The sequence below is a fragment of the Balaenoptera borealis genome (genome assembly GCF_965194805.1).
Source record: "Balaenoptera borealis genome assembly, chromosome: 20".
Classification (NCBI taxonomy): domain Eukaryota; kingdom Metazoa; phylum Chordata; class Mammalia; order Artiodactyla; family Balaenopteridae; genus Balaenoptera; species Balaenoptera borealis.
Window position 1 is genome coordinate 40,464,376 of NC_138879.1, and position 18,056 is coordinate 40,482,431.

General features: G+C 55.2%; 2 protein-coding genes across 2 annotated transcripts in view; one reads left to right on the top strand and one right to left on the bottom strand.

Moving 5' to 3' along the window:
• Positions 1 to 18,056, top strand: part of HEATR9 (HEAT repeat containing 9) — a 324,842-nt gene that overhangs the window by 105,999 nt on the left and 200,787 nt on the right. The gene's annotated exons all lie outside the window — the stretch shown is intronic.
• Positions 316 to 11,555, bottom strand: RASL10B (RAS like family 10 member B). The gene is made up of 4 exons (XM_082373992.1): positions 11,316 to 11,555; positions 8,066 to 8,428; positions 3,245 to 3,369; positions 316 to 2,768 (listed from the first exon to the last, which is right to left on the bottom strand). Exons 2-4 carry the CDS (start codon positions 8,279 to 8,281, stop codon positions 2,498 to 2,500), a joined length of 612 nt encoding a protein of 203 aa, XP_082230118.1. The 5' UTR covers positions 8,282 to 8,428; positions 11,316 to 11,555; the 3' UTR covers positions 316 to 2,497.

Genomic DNA, 18,056 nt, shown 5'->3' on the forward strand with positions numbered 1-18,056 from the left:
CAGAGCCTCGGCCATGAGTGGGAGGAAGACACAAAGGCAGAAGCTGGGATTGAGTCCACTTCTAAAAGTCTTCCCAAGAAAGTGGCAGAGGGAGATGTTATGCTTCTCCTCTGAATGGTTTGGCTCACTTGGCGGGAGGTGGAGAGGAGATGAGTCCCCAACTCTCTCCCTTTCCCTTCATTCTCCTGGTTGACCTGGGCTTTAGGACTCAGGCCACCTCATCACCCAGACCGTCTGTCCTTCCAGAGCTCAGCAGGCAGAAACCCTGTAGGGAGTCCCTTCCTTCCCACGGCAGGAACTGAGCCAACACCTTGGTACAGAAACGAGGGAAAACACTCCCTGATTTTTAATCTGACTTCTGATCACAGCGCAGTGGGCGTCACACACACTTCCAGACCCTGTGGTGGGAAACCCTGGGGAAGGGAGGGCAGGGTGAAGGACAGACACTCAGAATAGGGGCAGAAGGAATCAAAATCAAAGATCTGGGGTGAAGCGGGGGTGAGAGGGTGGGTGAAGGGGGCCAGCCAGGCGATACATTCCAACGGCTCCCACAGGGGGCAGCCAGAGGCCTGGGTCCCTCACCCTCACCTCAGGTGCCTCAGAGCTGGGGGTGACAGTGATGGGGCAGGTGAGATGCTGTCACCACTCACCCCATCCCCCTGGTGAATCAGGGGGCAAGGACGCAGGGGATAAAGGGGGGCAGCCCCTCTTCCTTACCCGCCCAGCCACTCCCAGGTGTGGGGGGGAGGGGAGCCACCTCCTCTGCTTCAGAGGGAGGCTCAGAGAGGGCAGGTCACTTGCGCAAAGTCATGCAGCACAGCAGGGACCAGAACCCCAAAATACTGGACTGCCCAAGGTCAGGGCAGTCACTGTCGGGCTGTGTTACCCCCAGTGAGTGGAGCGGGAATCACCTGGGGAAGCAGAAGAGAGAATCGAAGCTTCCCTCTCACGCTGGATCTGGATGAGAAGTTCGCCACCCATGACGCCTCCCCCAGACTCCTCTCCATCACCACCCTGAGCTACCTGGTTTCCTGGTCTATACGCCACAGTTTGGCTACATCGAGGCTAGGCTGTTCTATCCGTCTCTCTTCTAGTAAGGGACCTCGCTATCCTCCCACCAGAGCAGGGCTGAGGGCTCGGCCTCAGGGAGAACTTGGCTAGGCGGCCGGGGACTCGCACCATTTCTCCCGCCCCCCAAATCCCCCAGTAATCCCGCACGTCACTCCTAGTATCTTCATTACTTTTGTTATTTCTAAATCGGTACAAAACTGACAGTGATCAGCTCCGGTGACAAGAGGTAGAAACTGGCCAGGCAGCCGGAGAAAATGGGGCGGAGTGAGTCAAGGCATGGGGCCAACTGGTGTTGGGACGAGGGGGCATCAGATCCTGAGGGCCTCCATCTAGGGGTGGGGATGCCGGTATATCTCCCCTAAGCATAGGGGTTCCCATAATTCTTTTCCCGGCTCTGCCCCTCCCCAGATTAATCGGGGTAATCTGAGATTCAAGGCGGGCAAGGTCTGGGGCAGTCAGCTTGGGGTCAGATGGGGAGACGGAGTCTTCGCTGGCACGACCTGACTGCCTCCCTCCACACCCCGCCCGCCACCAGACCCCCCCCGCCCCCCCCAAACATCCTCCAGTCTGGCAGACCACTCAACCCAGAAGGGGACGGAGGGCTGGAAGCTGGCATCGTGGAAATAAATCTATCATTTGGGGGCATTCCCTCTCCACACTCGGTCAAGAAAAAAATGTTGAACCCAGGGGGTGATCTGACTTTAGGGTCAGGAAATGGGTGAGGGGCACCCGGCAGGGACGGACCATCGAGTTAAGGCTGGAAGGTAGCTTGTTGCGTCTATAGGGGCTGTTGGGCGGGGAGGTCTCCCTGGAAGCGGGGGGAGCTCTGCCTTCTCCCCCTGACTGATCCAGGACCTCAACCCTCGGACCCCGGTTGTGGTCCCTGGGCCACCCGCATCGCTCCGCCCCGTGCCGGTGGTGCTGACGGTCCGAAGGCTGGCCTCACGAAGAAGCTGCCGGGACCTGCGACAAGGGGCTGGATGAAATGAGAGCCCTGTGAACGAAGCTGGAGGCGGCGAGGGTGGGTAAGACAGCTGAGGACCAACTGACGCTTGGGCAGACAGACAGACACGGAAAAAGAAGACGCGGAGCAATGACAGACACACTCTCTGGAGGAGACGGGTGCGGGCCCGGCCAGGGCAGCACCTCTCCACCCCCGCCCTCCGTGTCACGCGCTCACCCCGAAGCCCCGGGGGCGGCGGCGCTCCTAGGGACCGGGCCGGGCTCTGCACGAACTACAGCACTAAAGGCGGCCGTCCCGGGAAGACAGACGCGGGAGAGGCGGGAGGACGGGGCAGTTAAGAGGAAGCTCCCTCTCGCCCTCCGCCTCTCCCGGGGAGGGCGCGGCTGCGGGGGCGGTCCAGGAGTTCTCGTCCTGCCCCTCCCCGCTCGGGCCTGCGGGGGCTGCGGCCGGCGGGGCGCGGCGTCACATGACGGCGCAGCGGTTGCGGCGCAGCGCGTCCTGGAAGCGCAGGGCGGCGTGCACGTGCTTGCAGCGGGCGCAGCCGACGCTCTTGAGCAGCTCGCTGAAGAGCAGCAGGATGTGCCAGTTGTACTTGGCCGAGCACTCCACGTAGCCGCACTTCCAGGTCTTGCGCACCAGGTGTGACACGTTCCAGCGCGGGATCACGCGTCCGCGCTGCAGGTCCCTCTTGTTGCCCACGATGATGATGGGCGTCTCCGAGGTGCCGATCACCCTGCGGGGCGAGGTGGGAATCTCAGAACCCCCCAGTCTAGTCTCACAACCCCGCCCCCCGCCAGATTTCAAGAAGGGCGGGCTGTGCCTGCTCAATACTGCTACTACCATCCATCTGTTCCAGGCGCAGCGCTGTAACTGACACCAACTGATCCAAAAGGTGGATGTTAATGTTCTCCCCATTGTACAGATCAGGAACCTGAGCCTGGCTTAAAGTCATGCGGCTGAGGCACCCTGGAAGTCTCCTTCCCCGAGCCTCTGCTCTTAACTACTGCGCTAGACTAGCCACCCCATGGTAAGGGTCCCAAAATGAGTTAACAGAAACGGGGATGGCAAAATGTCGTGAGTGTGTGTTTGAGTATGTGTGGGAACCAGAGGCACTTGATCTGTTTCCCTCCCACTGCACCCTTTTCACGGGAAGTGGCCAGCATAGGGGCATCCACTGAGGTGGCAGTGGAGTGTATCCCAGCCCCTCACCTCGTCTCTAGGATCTGCTGGCGGATGGTCTTGACGTACTCAAAGCTGTCAAAGCAGCAGATGTCGTAGACCAGGATGTAGGCGTGGACGCTCCGGAGTCCCCTGCAGCAGGCGTCTGCCCACTCCTGCAACACCCCCAGCCAGCACCAAGGTCAGAGCAGCCATAAGCCCCCAGCCACCTCCCGCCATACACAGCACTCTCACTTGCCACTGCACCCTAAGCCTTGCACACTCACCGATCCCCAGGAAGCCAGGCCCAGGGCACAACTGGCAGAGCTCAGGTGTGGCTTCCCACCTCCAAGCCAGGATGCCGCAGGGCCGCTGTCTGTCCTGTGCACGCCTGGAGCTGAGATCTGCCTTGTCCCATTTTGTCCCCCAATCCATCCATCCAGTCCTTTGTTCGATTACATTTATTAAGCGCCTCTATGAGCCCAGCCCTGAGCTAGTTGTTGGACCTGTTGAAATCCTCTGTATCTTCCCAGGCCTCAGCTCAGATGCCTCCTCCTCCTCTAAGAAGCCTTCCTGCAAGCAGGGGACTATTCCCTTCATCTTGTGTTCTAAGAACAGTTCAGTTATACCTTGGTCAGAGCTGTTTCCATTCCCAGGTCCCCACTTCTGCTGTGAGCTCCTGAGGACCAGAGTCCAGCCTTCCTCATTTTTATATCCCTCCTCCTCCTAGGCTCTTAGCAGGCTCTTTAACTGCACTACCTAGGCTGGTGAACTCTCCACAGTCCTGAATCCCACCTGGTCCGTGCTGGGATCAACCCAATTCCTTCCTGTAACGCAGCCCTTAGATTGCTACCTGATGTGCCCCTTCTGTTTGCTTCACTCTGCCCTCAAGGTTGAGAAGAAGGAGGCCTGAGGAGAAAAAGGTTGAGACTGGATGCCGAATGGGGGCTGATGTAGAGCAGGGCCCCAGGGCAGCTCCACGGAGATGGAACTTCCTGATGAACGCCTGTGGCAAATTCTCTGGGAAGGGCCCGCAGCTCAAGCTGAACAGGCCCCAGGCAAGGCTGAGTGCAAGAAAGAGAAGATTCCTTAAGAGATTAGTTAGCTAATTAACCTGCCAGCAGATGAGAATTGCAAGGGCAGCAGCAGAAAGCAGCCAGAGTGTGGAAAGAAGGGCCTCCCTGAAGTTTGGGGAGGCAGAGGCCTCCCAGGACAAGGGGAACTAGGGTTTTCTCTAGGAACTAGAGCCCAGCCCCGGCAAAAGACTAGAGGGAGAGGCAGGCGTACCTCCGGTGCCAGCTTATGAGCTGAATTGGGGTAGGGATCAGGCATGGAGGACTACAGCTGGTTCTACACTGCAGAGAAGGATTAAAAGGGGAAAGACTTGGGCGACAGTGGTGGAGAGTTCAGTATGACTCCAGAAAAGCACTTCCCGATTCAAAGGCTTAGAAGCTGGTGCAGTGGATTTCTCCAGGGAGATGATGTGGCATCTTTTCTTTGCGCTGAGTTTTAACTTTGGTGCAGGGGGAAGATGCTGAGGACAAATCTGAAATCATAGGAAACCATGAACTGGTTTCTCAGGCCAGGAAAGACTGTATTCCACTGGACACAGGACCTCTGGGAGCTTGGGACCCCAGAGTGTACGCTGTTCCTCCTCCATCCCATGCAAGGAGTGGAGATCAGCAGGAAGTGGGAGGGATGGGGAAATAGGCAGGAGGCTCCCACATTCTTCCGGCTCTCTGCTGGGGAGAGGGAACAGCTGCTAGCCTTCGAGGGTGACAGCCCCACCTCTCTCCCAACATGCTACCTCCTCAAGGGGGCCTCCAGGCTGCCTCCCACCCACTCCTCTCTGGGGGCTCCTAAAAGGGAGAGGAAGAAGGCTCCCGATTGGCTGGGTTGTCCCTTCACCCCTGATTGAAGGGAGGGAGCAAGAAAGCTCAGCTTGCCTTCCAGCTAGCTCCATGCAGCATTCCAGATGGTAAAAGACCATCTTGGGGCTGCATCAAGACAGAGAAGGAGCAATGGAAACTGAGTCCAGTTCCAAGGACACAGGAGCTGAGGGAGCCTCAGCCACCTGGGTGCCAACCATGCATTTGCTGCTCATTTCTTTGGTGGGTTGCACACGCCCTCTAACCTCAGCTTCCTTCTCTGATAGGAGGAGAGAGGCTGCAGAAGCAACAGCTGAGACTCAGACCCTAGAAACGCCGCTCTCCTGGGCTGGGTCTCATCTGGCATTGGGGAAGAATGTATTCTTATTTTCAGACAGTAACCATTGGGATTCTACTATTTGATCTTCGGGGCATGCAGGATCCTGTCTCAGCATTTCTTTGCTCAAAGTCCCTTTCTTGTGTTTCAGGGGTGAAGTCTTGGACATCCTTGGAGAGTCCAAAACTCAGCGTCAATCAGGAAGAAAAAGGCCAATGATCCAACAGAAAGATGAGCAAAGGCATTAATAGTTTTCAGAAAAAGAAAGGCAAAGGCCCTCAAACATATGAAAAGATGCTCAACTTCACTCATAATCAGAGATGTAAATAAAAAGTACACTGAGGGCTTCTCTGGTGGCGCAGTGGTTGAGAATCTGCCTGCCAATGCAGGGGACATGGGTTCGAGCCCTGGTCTGGGAAGACCCCACATGCCGCGGAGCAACTGGGCCCGTGAGCCACAATTACTGAGCCTGCGCGTCTGGAGCCTGTGCTCCGCAACAAGAGAGGCCGCGATAGTGAGAGGCCCGCGCACCGCGATGAAGAGTGGCCCCCGCTTGCCACAACTAGAGAAAGCCCTCGCACAGAAACGAAGACCCAACACAGCCATAAATAAAATAAATTTAAAAAGAAAAAAGAAAATGCTCCCTATTAAAAAAGAAATTTAAAAAAAAAGTACACTGAGATTATCCTATCTCATCTATCAGACTGTCAAAAATCCAAAAGTTTGTCAATACACTCTGATGGCTTTAGGGAAACAAGCGCTCATGTAACATCCCTCACAGGAGCACAAACTATGCACCTTAATGGGGGGGGGGTGGCGGGGTGGAATCTGGCACCTTCCAAACTCCTGTTGCATTTATCCTTTGACCTAGCAATGCCATTTCCAGAAATCGATCCCACAGATATGCCTTCCTGTGTACAAAATGACTATTACAAGGCTATTCACTGTGGCATTGTTTTGAAGCAAAAGTTTGGAAACAACCCACTTGTCCAACAAGAGGGGACTTCATAGTACATCTTTCCAATGGAATACAGTGTAGCCATGAAAAAAGAATGAAGAAGACCTCTAGATACTGACATGGAAAGACCTCCAGGTTAAAATGTCAAGCCAAAAAAACAAACAAACAAAGAAAAAACCCAAACAAACAAACAAAAGGTGCAGAACAGTTTTGTTTTTGTTTTTTTTTTAATGCAAGAAGGGGAGTGGAATAAGAATATATTTTCTTATTTGTGTAAAGAAAAACTGGAAGTGTGAATAAAAAAACCAATGAGAATGGCTATAGAATGGGGCAAGAACTGGGGTAAAGAGAGCAGGGGTGGGACTGAGATTTCTTTGGGTGTACTTCTTGTTTGTTTGTTTTAACAAAGTTTGGGCTTTTAAATTGTATCTTCCCGATTCCAAAATCGAAATTACAATTTAAACACACAACAAAATGTGAAAAATAAACCCAGCTCAATGCACAGGACCAGAGCGGGATCTGAGCATCCACTCAGGCTACTGTTAGTCTCCTTTGGAGGAGAACTAGAACACCTGACCTTGGACCCACTGCCCTGACCTCACTGTTTCCAAGGCGTGATGTGTGTTTAAGGCTTTTGTCTTTGGTGCTGACGCTCCCACACCTGGGACGGGAGAGGCAGGTGTCCCCGAGGTTGGGCGAAGGTCCTCCTGCCCGGAGTTGCTAACACAGTGCTGAGCCTGAGCCCTTCCCCAGCCCCCAGCCCCCAGCCCCCAGCCCCACCCGAGAGATTGCTATATTTGCACAGTTACAACTGGCCAAGCGGTGGCCCCTGCCCTCCGGGCCTCCACCGTGCCTAGCCTTCCTGGAGAAACTCTGCGCTCTGGTCAGGGGCTTCTTTGGTGAGCCAACATGTCTAGGGTTCAGCTTCCCCCTGCACCCGACCCCCGCTCAAGCCAAAGGTAGAGAGCAGGAAGAAGGACCCGGTCTGCAGGCTGGACCCTGTAAGCCAGGGCACTGGGGGCATCTGAATCCAACCCCTGCAGGAAAGGCTGCCCTGAGGGCCAGTCCTGAGGTCAGGGGACAAAGCATCACTTAAGAGAAAAGGCCCTTGGGCAAGAGATCTGATTGGGGTCTCCAATCTCTGAGAACACACCTTTCCCAGGTCCCAGCCTTTTCTTCTGCTGTCCCTTCTACAGATGACGTGGGTCTGAGGCCATGGGAGGCAGTGCCCAGAATATTAACAGGCATCCGGCGCTCTATGCCTTTCTCTCCACTGCCCTTTACCTGCCCAGATCCTACCTAGCTGAGACATCACCTCCTGTGACCCCCACCCTCACACCCCTTCGTGGGATAGATGCCCCTTAAGGGCTGTCTTAGTTCCCCGCATCCCCTGCAAACATGACACTCATGGAACTATGTAATAGTTGACTGTCTTCTCACCAGACTATGAGTTCCTTGAGAGCAAACTGCTCTGTTTTGAGCACCATTCTACCCCAGTGCCCACCACAGGGCCTGGTACACATTAGACATTCATCAAATATTTGTTGAATAAACCCGTGCACAAATGAATGGATTCCTGGCACGGCTCTAAGTAGGGTGGCCCGTGCTGCAGCGCGGAGTTCTCAAAGCCAGCAATAGGGCGGGAGCCAGGAGAGGGTTGGGGTCCAGGCTCTCCTCCACCCTGTCCCCCCCACCCCCCGCCCCCCTACCTGCAGCGTGTTGACAGGGAAGGCGCTGATGGGCGGGAAGTCGAGGATCTGGAGGTCGTGCACGTGGCCGTTCATGACGACAGCAGGCAGGTAGAGGCGGCGGGCGGTGGTGGGCACGCAGACCTCGCTGAACTCGTTGTACAGGAACTGGCGCACGATGGCACTCTTGCCCACGCCTCGCGCCCCCAGCACGGCCACCCGGTAGGTGGAGACCATGCCTCCCGCCCCGCTCCGCCACCTCGTCCTCGCCGCTGCCTGGGGCTCCCCCGGGCTGCATATTCCAGGGGCTGGGGGCTCAGCCACCGTCAGGACCAATCATCGCTGCCCCTGCTTGCCCTGGGCCCTCTGCGGCCTCCACCTGGACTGTGGAAACAAGAGGTGGGCTTGGTGGGCTGCCTTCTCCTTGGACATATCCTGTACTTTTCCACCTTGGCGACGTCACTGGAGCTGTTACTCCTGCCGCTTGGGATGCCTTCCCTTCCCCAGAGCCCTTATCCCATCTATCCAGAACCTCCCCATCCTTCCTTCTCCATTCTCCCTGCCGTCAATCCCATCAGTGGGAATCAGTCTTTCTTGACTTGTATTAAGACCTGACTTTTGGCCAGTCTGACTCCCAGACCCGGGCGGGCCGCAGAGCGGAGTGGAAAGAGAACTAGACTTGGCTTCAAGTCCCAGCCTTCCCACTGAGCCTGGGGCAAGACAGCAACGCCTCGCAGTCTTGGTCTCCCGGTCCTCAGGGGTGAGACCAGGCCAGTGTGTCTCCGTGGAGGCAGTCCTGGTGTTTTGTGGAGAGAGAATTCTTTATCGAGCAGGGCGTTTCACCTCCCCAGCTGCCTGGAGGTACTTGCCAGCAGCAGCCTCTAGTGACCATGATGACCCAAAATGCGCTCCCCCCACCTTCCCAAGCACCCCCTGCTGAGAATCCCTGGACTGGCCGATGGCTTTGGCTCTGGAGCGCGACACTTGTGGAGCAGTTACTGTAGGTCAGCATGCCCACGTGGTTATCCTTAGTCGATACAGTATCCCCAGGTGATAGGTATTCCCACTTTGGAGAGAAGACCCAGAGGGAGGGAGACACGAGCCCAGGCACACAGCTGGGAAAGGCGGCTACTCCTTTCTACAATGTCGCAGTACTTCAGCTTCCAAGTTTAGTGATTCTAGCTGGCGAAGGCCACAGGCCAAGGGCTGTGTCTGATTATCTGGCAACCCCTTGAGTTCAGAGGACCTGGCGTGCAGCAGGTGCCCGGGAAAGGGCTGCTACAGGATTGAACCTTGACATGGATTCGTTAGCTCCTTGCTTGCTCAGTTTCAGTGACTTTAGAGCATGGGTATAAATCCCAGCTCTGATGTTTACTGGCTGTGGGTCAGAGGGCAAATCAACTGCCTGATCTGAGCCACATTCTGCACACTTATAAAGAAGGATCATTAGCCCCTACTTCTGAGATAATCCAAGTAAACCTCTTAGCCAGGTGCCTTCTCTTTCTGTTGAGGATGGTGACCAGGGAGGCTGGTACATGCCTGAGACCTCCTGTCTGGGGACTACTCCCAGGAGGGTGACACCAGTGCCTGCTAAGTGGGTCCAAGGCAGATGGGTTTGCTGGGTTTGGATGGGGCCATGCTTTCCAGCACATATGCATGTTTTCTCTGTGGATGCATGCCCTTTCCACATATTCACAGCTCACGGCTGAATGTCCCTCAGTCCAGTCCGTCCCGGTTCAGAGGACCCAATCCACAGGGCATGTGCACATACAGCATAGTAAACCAACGGCAGGATCTGGAGTGAGATCCACCAGCGTTGGATTCTCCGCTCTGCCACTCACCTAAAGTGTGATCTTGGGCAAGGAACATCATAGGGTGTTGTGAGGCCGTGCCTGCACAGAGTAGTTGTTCAATAAACAGTGGCCATTGTTATGCACAGGGGTCCTTCACTCATCGAAGGCTTTCCACGATCACAATGGGACCTCCTAGCCATCCCAGATGGGTCACTCTGCACTACTGCACTGTTGCTCACATACATGTAGTGTGTGTTTGTGTGTGCGTGCACGCGTGCGTGCAATTCTCCCCATTTTATTGAAGATAAAAACAAAACCAAAAAAAAAAAAACCCACAGATTTAGGGACGTGAAGACCACATAGCCAGTTGAGCTGTCAATTAAGACTAGGACTCTTATCTCCTTCCAGTCCCATGCAGTGTCCTTTCCCCAACAAGTGCTTCTCTATTTCTGTGAGCTCCCAACTGGGGGAAGTACCAGCCCCTCCTCCCCATAAATCCCTCCAGGGCCCTGGGCTCCTCAGGCATCCCTGGACACTGTCAGCATGGCAGAGAGCCTCAGCTGGGTTAATTACATAACCAGCACAAGCAGGTGGGGAGGGGGCACCTTAGGGGAGGAAGAGAAGGCAAAGAATGCCAGAAGCGTCCCGGCCTCCCCCTGGGTGTGGCAACTTAGAGGGATCTAGGATGTAGCCTACCTGCAGATTCTCCTGGACAACCCATTCCCTGCCCTGAAAGCAACCCTTTCTGGGGGAATAGCTGGGAAATAAAAGCGGGGCACAGCGCTAGAGCCAGGGAGGGGGTGCCAGAGAGGCCCCTAGGCTGGGGACAGCCTCCTGGAAGTCACCAGGCCCTGACTCAGAGGTGACTGGTGTCCCTTCCCGCTTCCCAGGCGGGGGTCCTGGGTCTAAGTGTTTGTTAATGCAACATCCCCAGCTGGGTGGGGGTGGAAGAGGGCTGTCCGGAGAGGCAGGGACCAGGCCCCTGAGCCTCCCTCCCCAAGGCCTGTGCCCTGCAGTGAGTCTGCAGACAGCGCCCGGGGACATACACTGGGGCCAAAGCCTGCTTCTGGTTCCTCTACCCTGGACCTGGACGCCTGAGTCCCAGCCCCAGACTGAGGGCGGGGGCTTTGCAGGTCCCGTGGGCCGAGTCACACGTCTGCCCGCTGTCTGTCCCCATCACATTCATGTGGGAGTGGGTGGGTGCGGGCGTCGGAGGATGCTGAGCTCCCTATGACCTGATTGGTGGCAGTTCTGGGTGAGGGGGATGCCGGAGCCCAGCCTGCTCTCCGCCTCCAGCACCTCGTAGGCACCCCCCGCCACCACCCCGCCAGCACCAGCTCTCACGTGGCCGCCCCGCGCCGCTTCCCAGCCAGTCCGCCGGCCCCCTCCTCCCTCCTCGCCCCCGTCGCCCCCCCCCATTCCCCCACCGACCCACCCCGGCCCCGGCCCGCCCGCTCGCCCAGCCTCCCGCCGCTTACCCGGGGCCGTCCTAGCTACCCCCAGCCCGGGCCGGCCGGCCGGTGGGGCCGCGCTCCCCCCGGGCTCCGGTGCTGCCCCCCGGCTCCCCGGCCCGGGGGGAGAGAGGTGGGAGCGCCCCCGGCTGCGCAGTCGGGGCGGGCTCAGGGCAGGCGCGGGGGGGGTGGGCAGGTGCTGGCCGCCGAGTGGGTAGGACACCTCCAGCCCGGTTGTCCCTCCGGAGCGCGCCGCCCGCTCGCGCTGGGAGGAGGAGGAGGCGGGAGCGGGGCGGGGGGCGGGGGGCGGGGGGGGCGTGCCCCGCTGGCGTTCCGCTGGGTCCCTGAGCCTGCCATATTCACTTGGGAAGCCCTGGACAAATTCTTTAATCCCGAGCCTCGACCTTCACCCCTCCCGACTGTCCCTGCGGTATTTTTAGCTCTAACCTGGAGGGCTGGGAGAAAGGGACCGGAAAGGCCCTAAAGCCTTTGGCTTCACTCCATATCCCACCCCCGCCACACACCCCAGGTTCCCTCTCTAGGTCTCTTCTGACCCTTCCCAGTTCAGTCACTGGACGGGCGCCCACTGTGTGCCTTGCACCGTGTGCTAGAGAGGCATCCCGACTCCTCTCCTCCACCCCACCGGAGGGCTGCGAAGGGTGGTCACTTTCACCTTTCACTGCAGCAGGGAAAGAAGAGCGGAGCAGGCTGGCAAAGCAAAGCTCATCCCAGGCCAATGAATGACCTCCATCCCCTGAAACGACTGCTCCCCTCTCCTCTCCAGACGGGGTGATACCAGCATTTGCCAGGGGAGAGGGCAGAATCGCCCGTGTATTTATTCTAAAACAATCGTGGTCAGTGTCATTCCTCACGGGTAGCTAACATTTAATGAGTATGTGCCAGGCAATGTGCTCCCAGCTTCGCCTGCATCTTCAAAGTTAAGGCTCACAATACTATGAGGTAGATTCTGTTTCCCCCGTTTTACAGATGAGATAGTTGAGGCTGAGAGAGGCTGAGTGACTGGTCTTACTGAAGTGTAAAATGCGAAGACAAAAATTGGGAGTCTCTAGCGGGGCAGCCACTGACGAACTTGGCCAGGGGCCCACAGTTCATCAGGGAGGCCAGAAGCACACATGTGGCGCGAATACGTGCTGTGTGCAGAGTCAAGGTTCTGGGGAAGGGTAGAGGGAGCAGGCCAACTAGTGAGAGGAGTCAGTGGAGGCTTCAGAAGAGGCAACTTTCAAGGAAGAAGCCTTGAAAGAAGTGGATTTTGGGTGCCAGGGTGGGGGAGGGTGTGGAAGAGGAGGGTTCAGATGAGAGAAGTTGGGAGCAATTACAGGGGTTTGAGAAGGGGGTCCAGGACACAGACAGGCACGGGGGTGGGGGCGGGGGGCTGGAAGCACAGGGAGAGGAGGCTGAGAGGTTGGTGGAGGTTAAGTCACGAAGGCCTTGATTGCTGAGGAAGGAGTTGGGATCTAGCCCTGTCTGGCTGGGATAGCCTGGAAGGGTTTTGAAGCAGAGGTGCAGGGAGGAGGAGGGGGAAGCTGGGAGAGATCTCCCAAGTGCTTTTACCCCTGGACCCAGCATCCCGCACTGTGACTTCCTATTCTTTCTAGTACTAGTGGGCTGAGCACCCTCCCACTCGCTCCCCTTCCCTCTCCTGTCCAGACGGACAGTACAGTGGTTACGAGCCTGGGCTTCAGAATCAAGCAGATCTGGACTTAGGCCCTGGCCCCTACCACTTACTATGTGACTGAAGGCAAATTACCTGAACGCTCCGAACTCTATGCCTTATTTGTAAAATGAAGAGGTGACCAGTTGTCCCCACAGCATAAATGAGCCTGTGGTGTGTAGAGTCTGTAATGCAGTGCCTGGCGTGGAGTCTGTGTGGCCTTTCGTTTTTCTTTTCTGTTTTAGAGACACAGCCATTCAGAGGGAAGGTTGAACATGACCTTGGGAAAGCGTTTCCATTTATGCTAAGACGGCTCCCGCCCAGGTGTTGGGTAGGGCTTTGAGGAGAAGGGCCAGGGCAGCTAGAAGCAAATGCAGGGCTGAGAAGGATACAGGGGGCCCCCTCCTGGAGTGCCACTTTTGTTCTGGAGGCATCAGATTTACTGGCCCTGTGGAATCGCAACAGTCAACCAAGTCAACCAAGAGACTCCTAACTTGATTAAATCATCCAGGGCACTACCAATCCCCCCCACTGTATTTGAAAATCTTTCATTCTTACCCCGCCCAAGGATCCCAGAATTTATGTCTACTCCCCCAGGCTATGGCCCGCCATTCTGGTTCTATTTCAGCCCAAGGGAGACTAGAAACCAGAAATCATGCAATGCTCACACACACCTTGCGGCCAGGCTTCTCAGAATTCTCAACTTAGCTATACTAGGAGAACACAAAGCCACAGGTTCATTACGGGGCCTCACACTGGCTTGCAGTGATAGGTCATTTAAAGCATTATATCTTATATAAAAAACAAACCCATAGTGTTAACATAAAATGCAAAATGTGCCTGAATTTAAGACTCGGTTAAATCATCTTGGTTCGCTGAGAGTCACTTTGGTCTAAGGATGTACGCCCCTAGGAGCCTGTTCACTCTCTTCTATGATTAGGATTACCTTGGTGAAAAAACCTGAGAGGCTCTGTCTGTGGCTCTGGTTCAGCTGAGGACGCCTGAGGTTTAAGGGGATGGAATGCATGGGTCCACCTGCAGCATCTGAAGCCCAGACACGGAGTGGGACAGAGAGGACGAGGACCCGAACCTGCCACTCCGCCACCCTTGCTCCATCGTAGCCGAAGATCCCACTGGCTTTCAGAAGCTGGCTAGCCAGATCCTGGTGCCTTCGACCGTAAGTGGAGAGTGAATGAAACAAGGGAGGGAAAGCCAGAGGCTAGGCTAGACTTGAACATCCTCCTCTAACACCTACCCGGTGGGAGAAGGCGGGTAGTGGAGTTCTCTCAGTCCCAGAGTGTTGGGGCAGTCCTGTCTCAAAAGGGTAATTCTGGAAATTAAGTCCATCTGGGTCTAACCAATCCCTAAATTAGTCTTCCTCTTGTTGGCAGCATCAGGAACGGCAGGGCAAAAGCTAAATGAGAAACTGAGATGGCAAGTTTGGAGCCAACTCGGAAACTTTTCAAGAAACATCCTTGTTGCTAATAACATGTCTGGGGGCTGGTGGGGATTCTAGGATTAGTGTTCAGGAGACAGAAATGGGTAACAACGGGGGAGGTGTGATATTTCCCAAGTGCCACACCAGGTATTAAAATAAACAGGCTCTTGCCTCCTGGAGCTGGGGGTGGCAGGAAAAGAAATCTGGGTCCAAGCAAAACCAGAAAAAGCATCAATGCATGAGGTGGGAGTAGGAAGGCTCCAACCCGGGAGTCCTCAGCTGTTCTCTGGTCTCAGAAACAATGTACCTGAGATCTCAGTATTTCTTAGTTGCCACTGGTGGCGGGGGGCGGGGGCAGAGAAGAAGGGTGCAATCTCAGGTGGAGGTCTGGGGGCCAGTATACCCTGCTTTTGGAGACTGAACACACTGGGACCTCAGGGGCTTAGCAAGGCTGGCTTTTGGCCTGGTGGCACAGATGAAGGGAAGCTGTAGTAGTTAAGGGCAGAGGGAATCAGAAGACGTGGCTCTGCCTCCTCTCACCTGAAAAATGGGGATAACGCTCTCAATTCACGAATGGGCAGGCATCTCGTGCATGAAAGTGCTTTACCGTTTTTCAACTGCCACAAGAGCACCATTACTGCAGGAGAGGCAGGAGGCAAACAAGTGTGAGTCTTTCTCTGGCAGTGATTCTCAATCCAGCACTTCTAGAAACATCTGAGGAGTTTTTTGAAATGCAGATTGCCCCAGGCCCCACCCGACTGGCCAAGAATCACCAGCCTTTTGTGAAAGCTCTTGGGTGATATCAATGTGCACCCAAGAGTTGAAAGCTTCTGTCCTAAGGATTTTCTTGGCCAAAATTGACATTCTTAGCTGGTGAACCCAATTAGACCTCAGTCAGGCCCATCCCTCTTCATGTCTCTGACTCTGAACCTCCGCAAAGACCACCCTGACCCCACTCCACCCCAAGTGTTATTCCAGTTAGAGCTCGGGCTAACTGCAGCCAGCACGTGGAGACAACCAAGAGCTCCTAGCTGCCAAAGGCAGCTTGTTCATGGTGTTTGGACATCCGTGTAATAAAAGCAGTTACTCTGCTGAGCACGGTGCAAAGCACCTTACCTACACTCACTCTACTGGTGAGAGAGGCTCAGGGCGTCTGGGCATTGGATCCCTCAGCCTCCTTCCCCCACTCCAGGCTGTGGGAGACTTCAGACGCTGTCCACTCATCACAACCAGGGGCAGGGCCTCTAGCTTGACCACACCTGGCTCACGTGTCCCCTGCAACACAAATGCAGGTGATTAGATCTGAACTCCTTGGCAAGTTTGCTTGAAAGCAGCATTAATTCTATCCACTTGGGAACATGCAGGCCCTGAGTGCAGATCTGAGAGGCTTTTATAAATTCATTAGTGAAACGCCCTGGGTAAGAGGACACCGATGAGCAGCTCTGCTGTGCTCCTTCTGCCCCTGTGCCTGGCTGGCCGCCTGCCCCTGGACCATCTGCTTTGGGTCCTAGCAGGGGACCTGCCAGGGAAGACGGATGGGCTCCTCCGAGCACTCCCCGCCTGCGGCGAAATGCCTGTGTGGTGACGGTGACAGGGGGCTTGGTTAAGAGGAGCCTCTGAGACATGTGATTCTTCCTCAGGCCAATCTTAACATTTCATCTGGCTAAATCCCTGGGAGGGCTAGGGCAGCCAAAAGGCAAGTTCTAATAGCATGGTTATTAATGCCCATCCCTCCCTTGGCCAGCTGTGTCTTGTCCTAGATTGTCACTTCTGGGAACAAAGTACATAGGCACAAACTTCATTTTATGTAAATGAGAGTTTATTGACGAAGACAAAGTCAAGCTTCCCCCGACCCCCACCCTCCCCAAGAACAGATCCCAACAACAAAAGAATGATAAGCCTTCTCAGGGCAACGTTTACCCCCCCTCCCCTTCTCTCCAGAGTCCCAAGGTTCACAACACAGACACACAAAACGGGCTCGGGCGAGGACAGACACTCAGGGAATCTCTGACCAGCAAGAGTTCTGGGTGTGTGTGTAGTTCCCTTGCCCTTTGGAAGACACCAGCTGACGTTACAAAGACACACTGAGGCAGAGGAGAGGGGAATACAGGGCAACCTCCACTCCGTTCCCCAGTCTGGCCAGGCTTGAGATGGGCCCAAAGGGAAGCTGTGGTGGAGGCAACAGGCTCTGTCTCCTCAGGAGAGAGGTCCTTTCTGTGGAGCAGAATCCCTCCCTAACTGCTCAGGGGCAAACCGGTAGGCAGCCTCTCCAAGGAGTGAAGAGTTCGCGCGCGGATTGGCTCAGTCAGGTCAGCTGAGAACAGCAGCTGTTTCCCCTCACTGCCGGGGAGGCTGAGAGAAGCCTGGTTTCAGGGGTGGAGGAACGTATCTTGGTACAAACTTGTCTTGTCTGCTTACCCTGACACACGCTCTTCCTTCTGGAACTGCAGTTTGCTTTGAGATGAGAACACTGCACTTGTAGTGTGGACCTTCTTCACTGCTTGTATCCAACTGACTCCACGAGAGATTTCCCAAAAAGGGGACTTCACCCACCTGCTTTTCTACCCCACCTGTCACCAACTGACCCCCCTCCCACACGCAATCCTGTGCTACTTCCTGTTCTCCACGTGCCTGAGGGGCGGTGAGCGCAGGACATGGCTCCTGACCCCCACCCCAGAACTTCTTCTCTTGGAGATTCTCAAGGTTTAAAAAGCTGCTTTGGGGGACCTGCACCCCCAAACTTTGCAACTGATATGAATCAGAGTCATTTCACTTGTGACAGGGTTGGGGGGTAGTTCCTGCTCTTGTTTTCTATGATCCCTCCTCCTCTTGGACTCACTCTTAGGTCTGGGTCCTACATGAGGCCTTTGGACCCAAGCGCCTCTGATTTGAGCAGGGGCATCTGAGAAGCAGTCTTGGTCACGGACCCTGAATCCTGGGTGCTGGTCGGCACAGGTGCCCACAGATGAAACAGTGTGAACACTGCTAAACAGACTGGTGTTCCAGGCATGAAGCATTCTTTGACAGACCACACCCAATGTGTCCAGGGGGCAGGGGGTCCTCACATCTCCCAATCTTTTGAGAGATGAAAAGAACTGCTTGGCCCTCTGAGGTGATCTCAATTGCCTTGCAGCCTAAGCAACACAAGTAAAGAACAGATCAGAGAAGTGAAGGATCAAGTGAATCTGTGGCATCCCGAAGCTCACTTCATCCCTGCACCCATCCTGCTGGCCTCAAGAACTGTGGCTCCAGGAGACTATTAGCTACTCCTTCATTCTGGCATCAGGATTTACCTTCAAGTCCCTGGAAAGATACGCTGCTGCTGCCAGATGCCAATGAATGGAGTGCCAAAATCTGTATGAAGTATGAGAAGAGCCATAAAGAAGCAGGCACAGAAAAGGTAAAAGAAAGGCATTGAAGGAAGAAAATTATGGAGACGGTCCTGCAGTGAAGACAACACTGATGAGGATTTAGGAGACCCACTCCCCCACCTCTGCTACTGATCAGTTAACAGGCCTTAGGCAATAACATCCTGTTTGTCTCTTATCTTTTTCCTTTTTAGAAAAACAAGGTTGGGTAAGTTATTACTTAAAGTCTGTTTCAACTCTAAAACTAAGATTTTAGATCTGAATTGGACCTGAGAGTTAAAATAAATCCA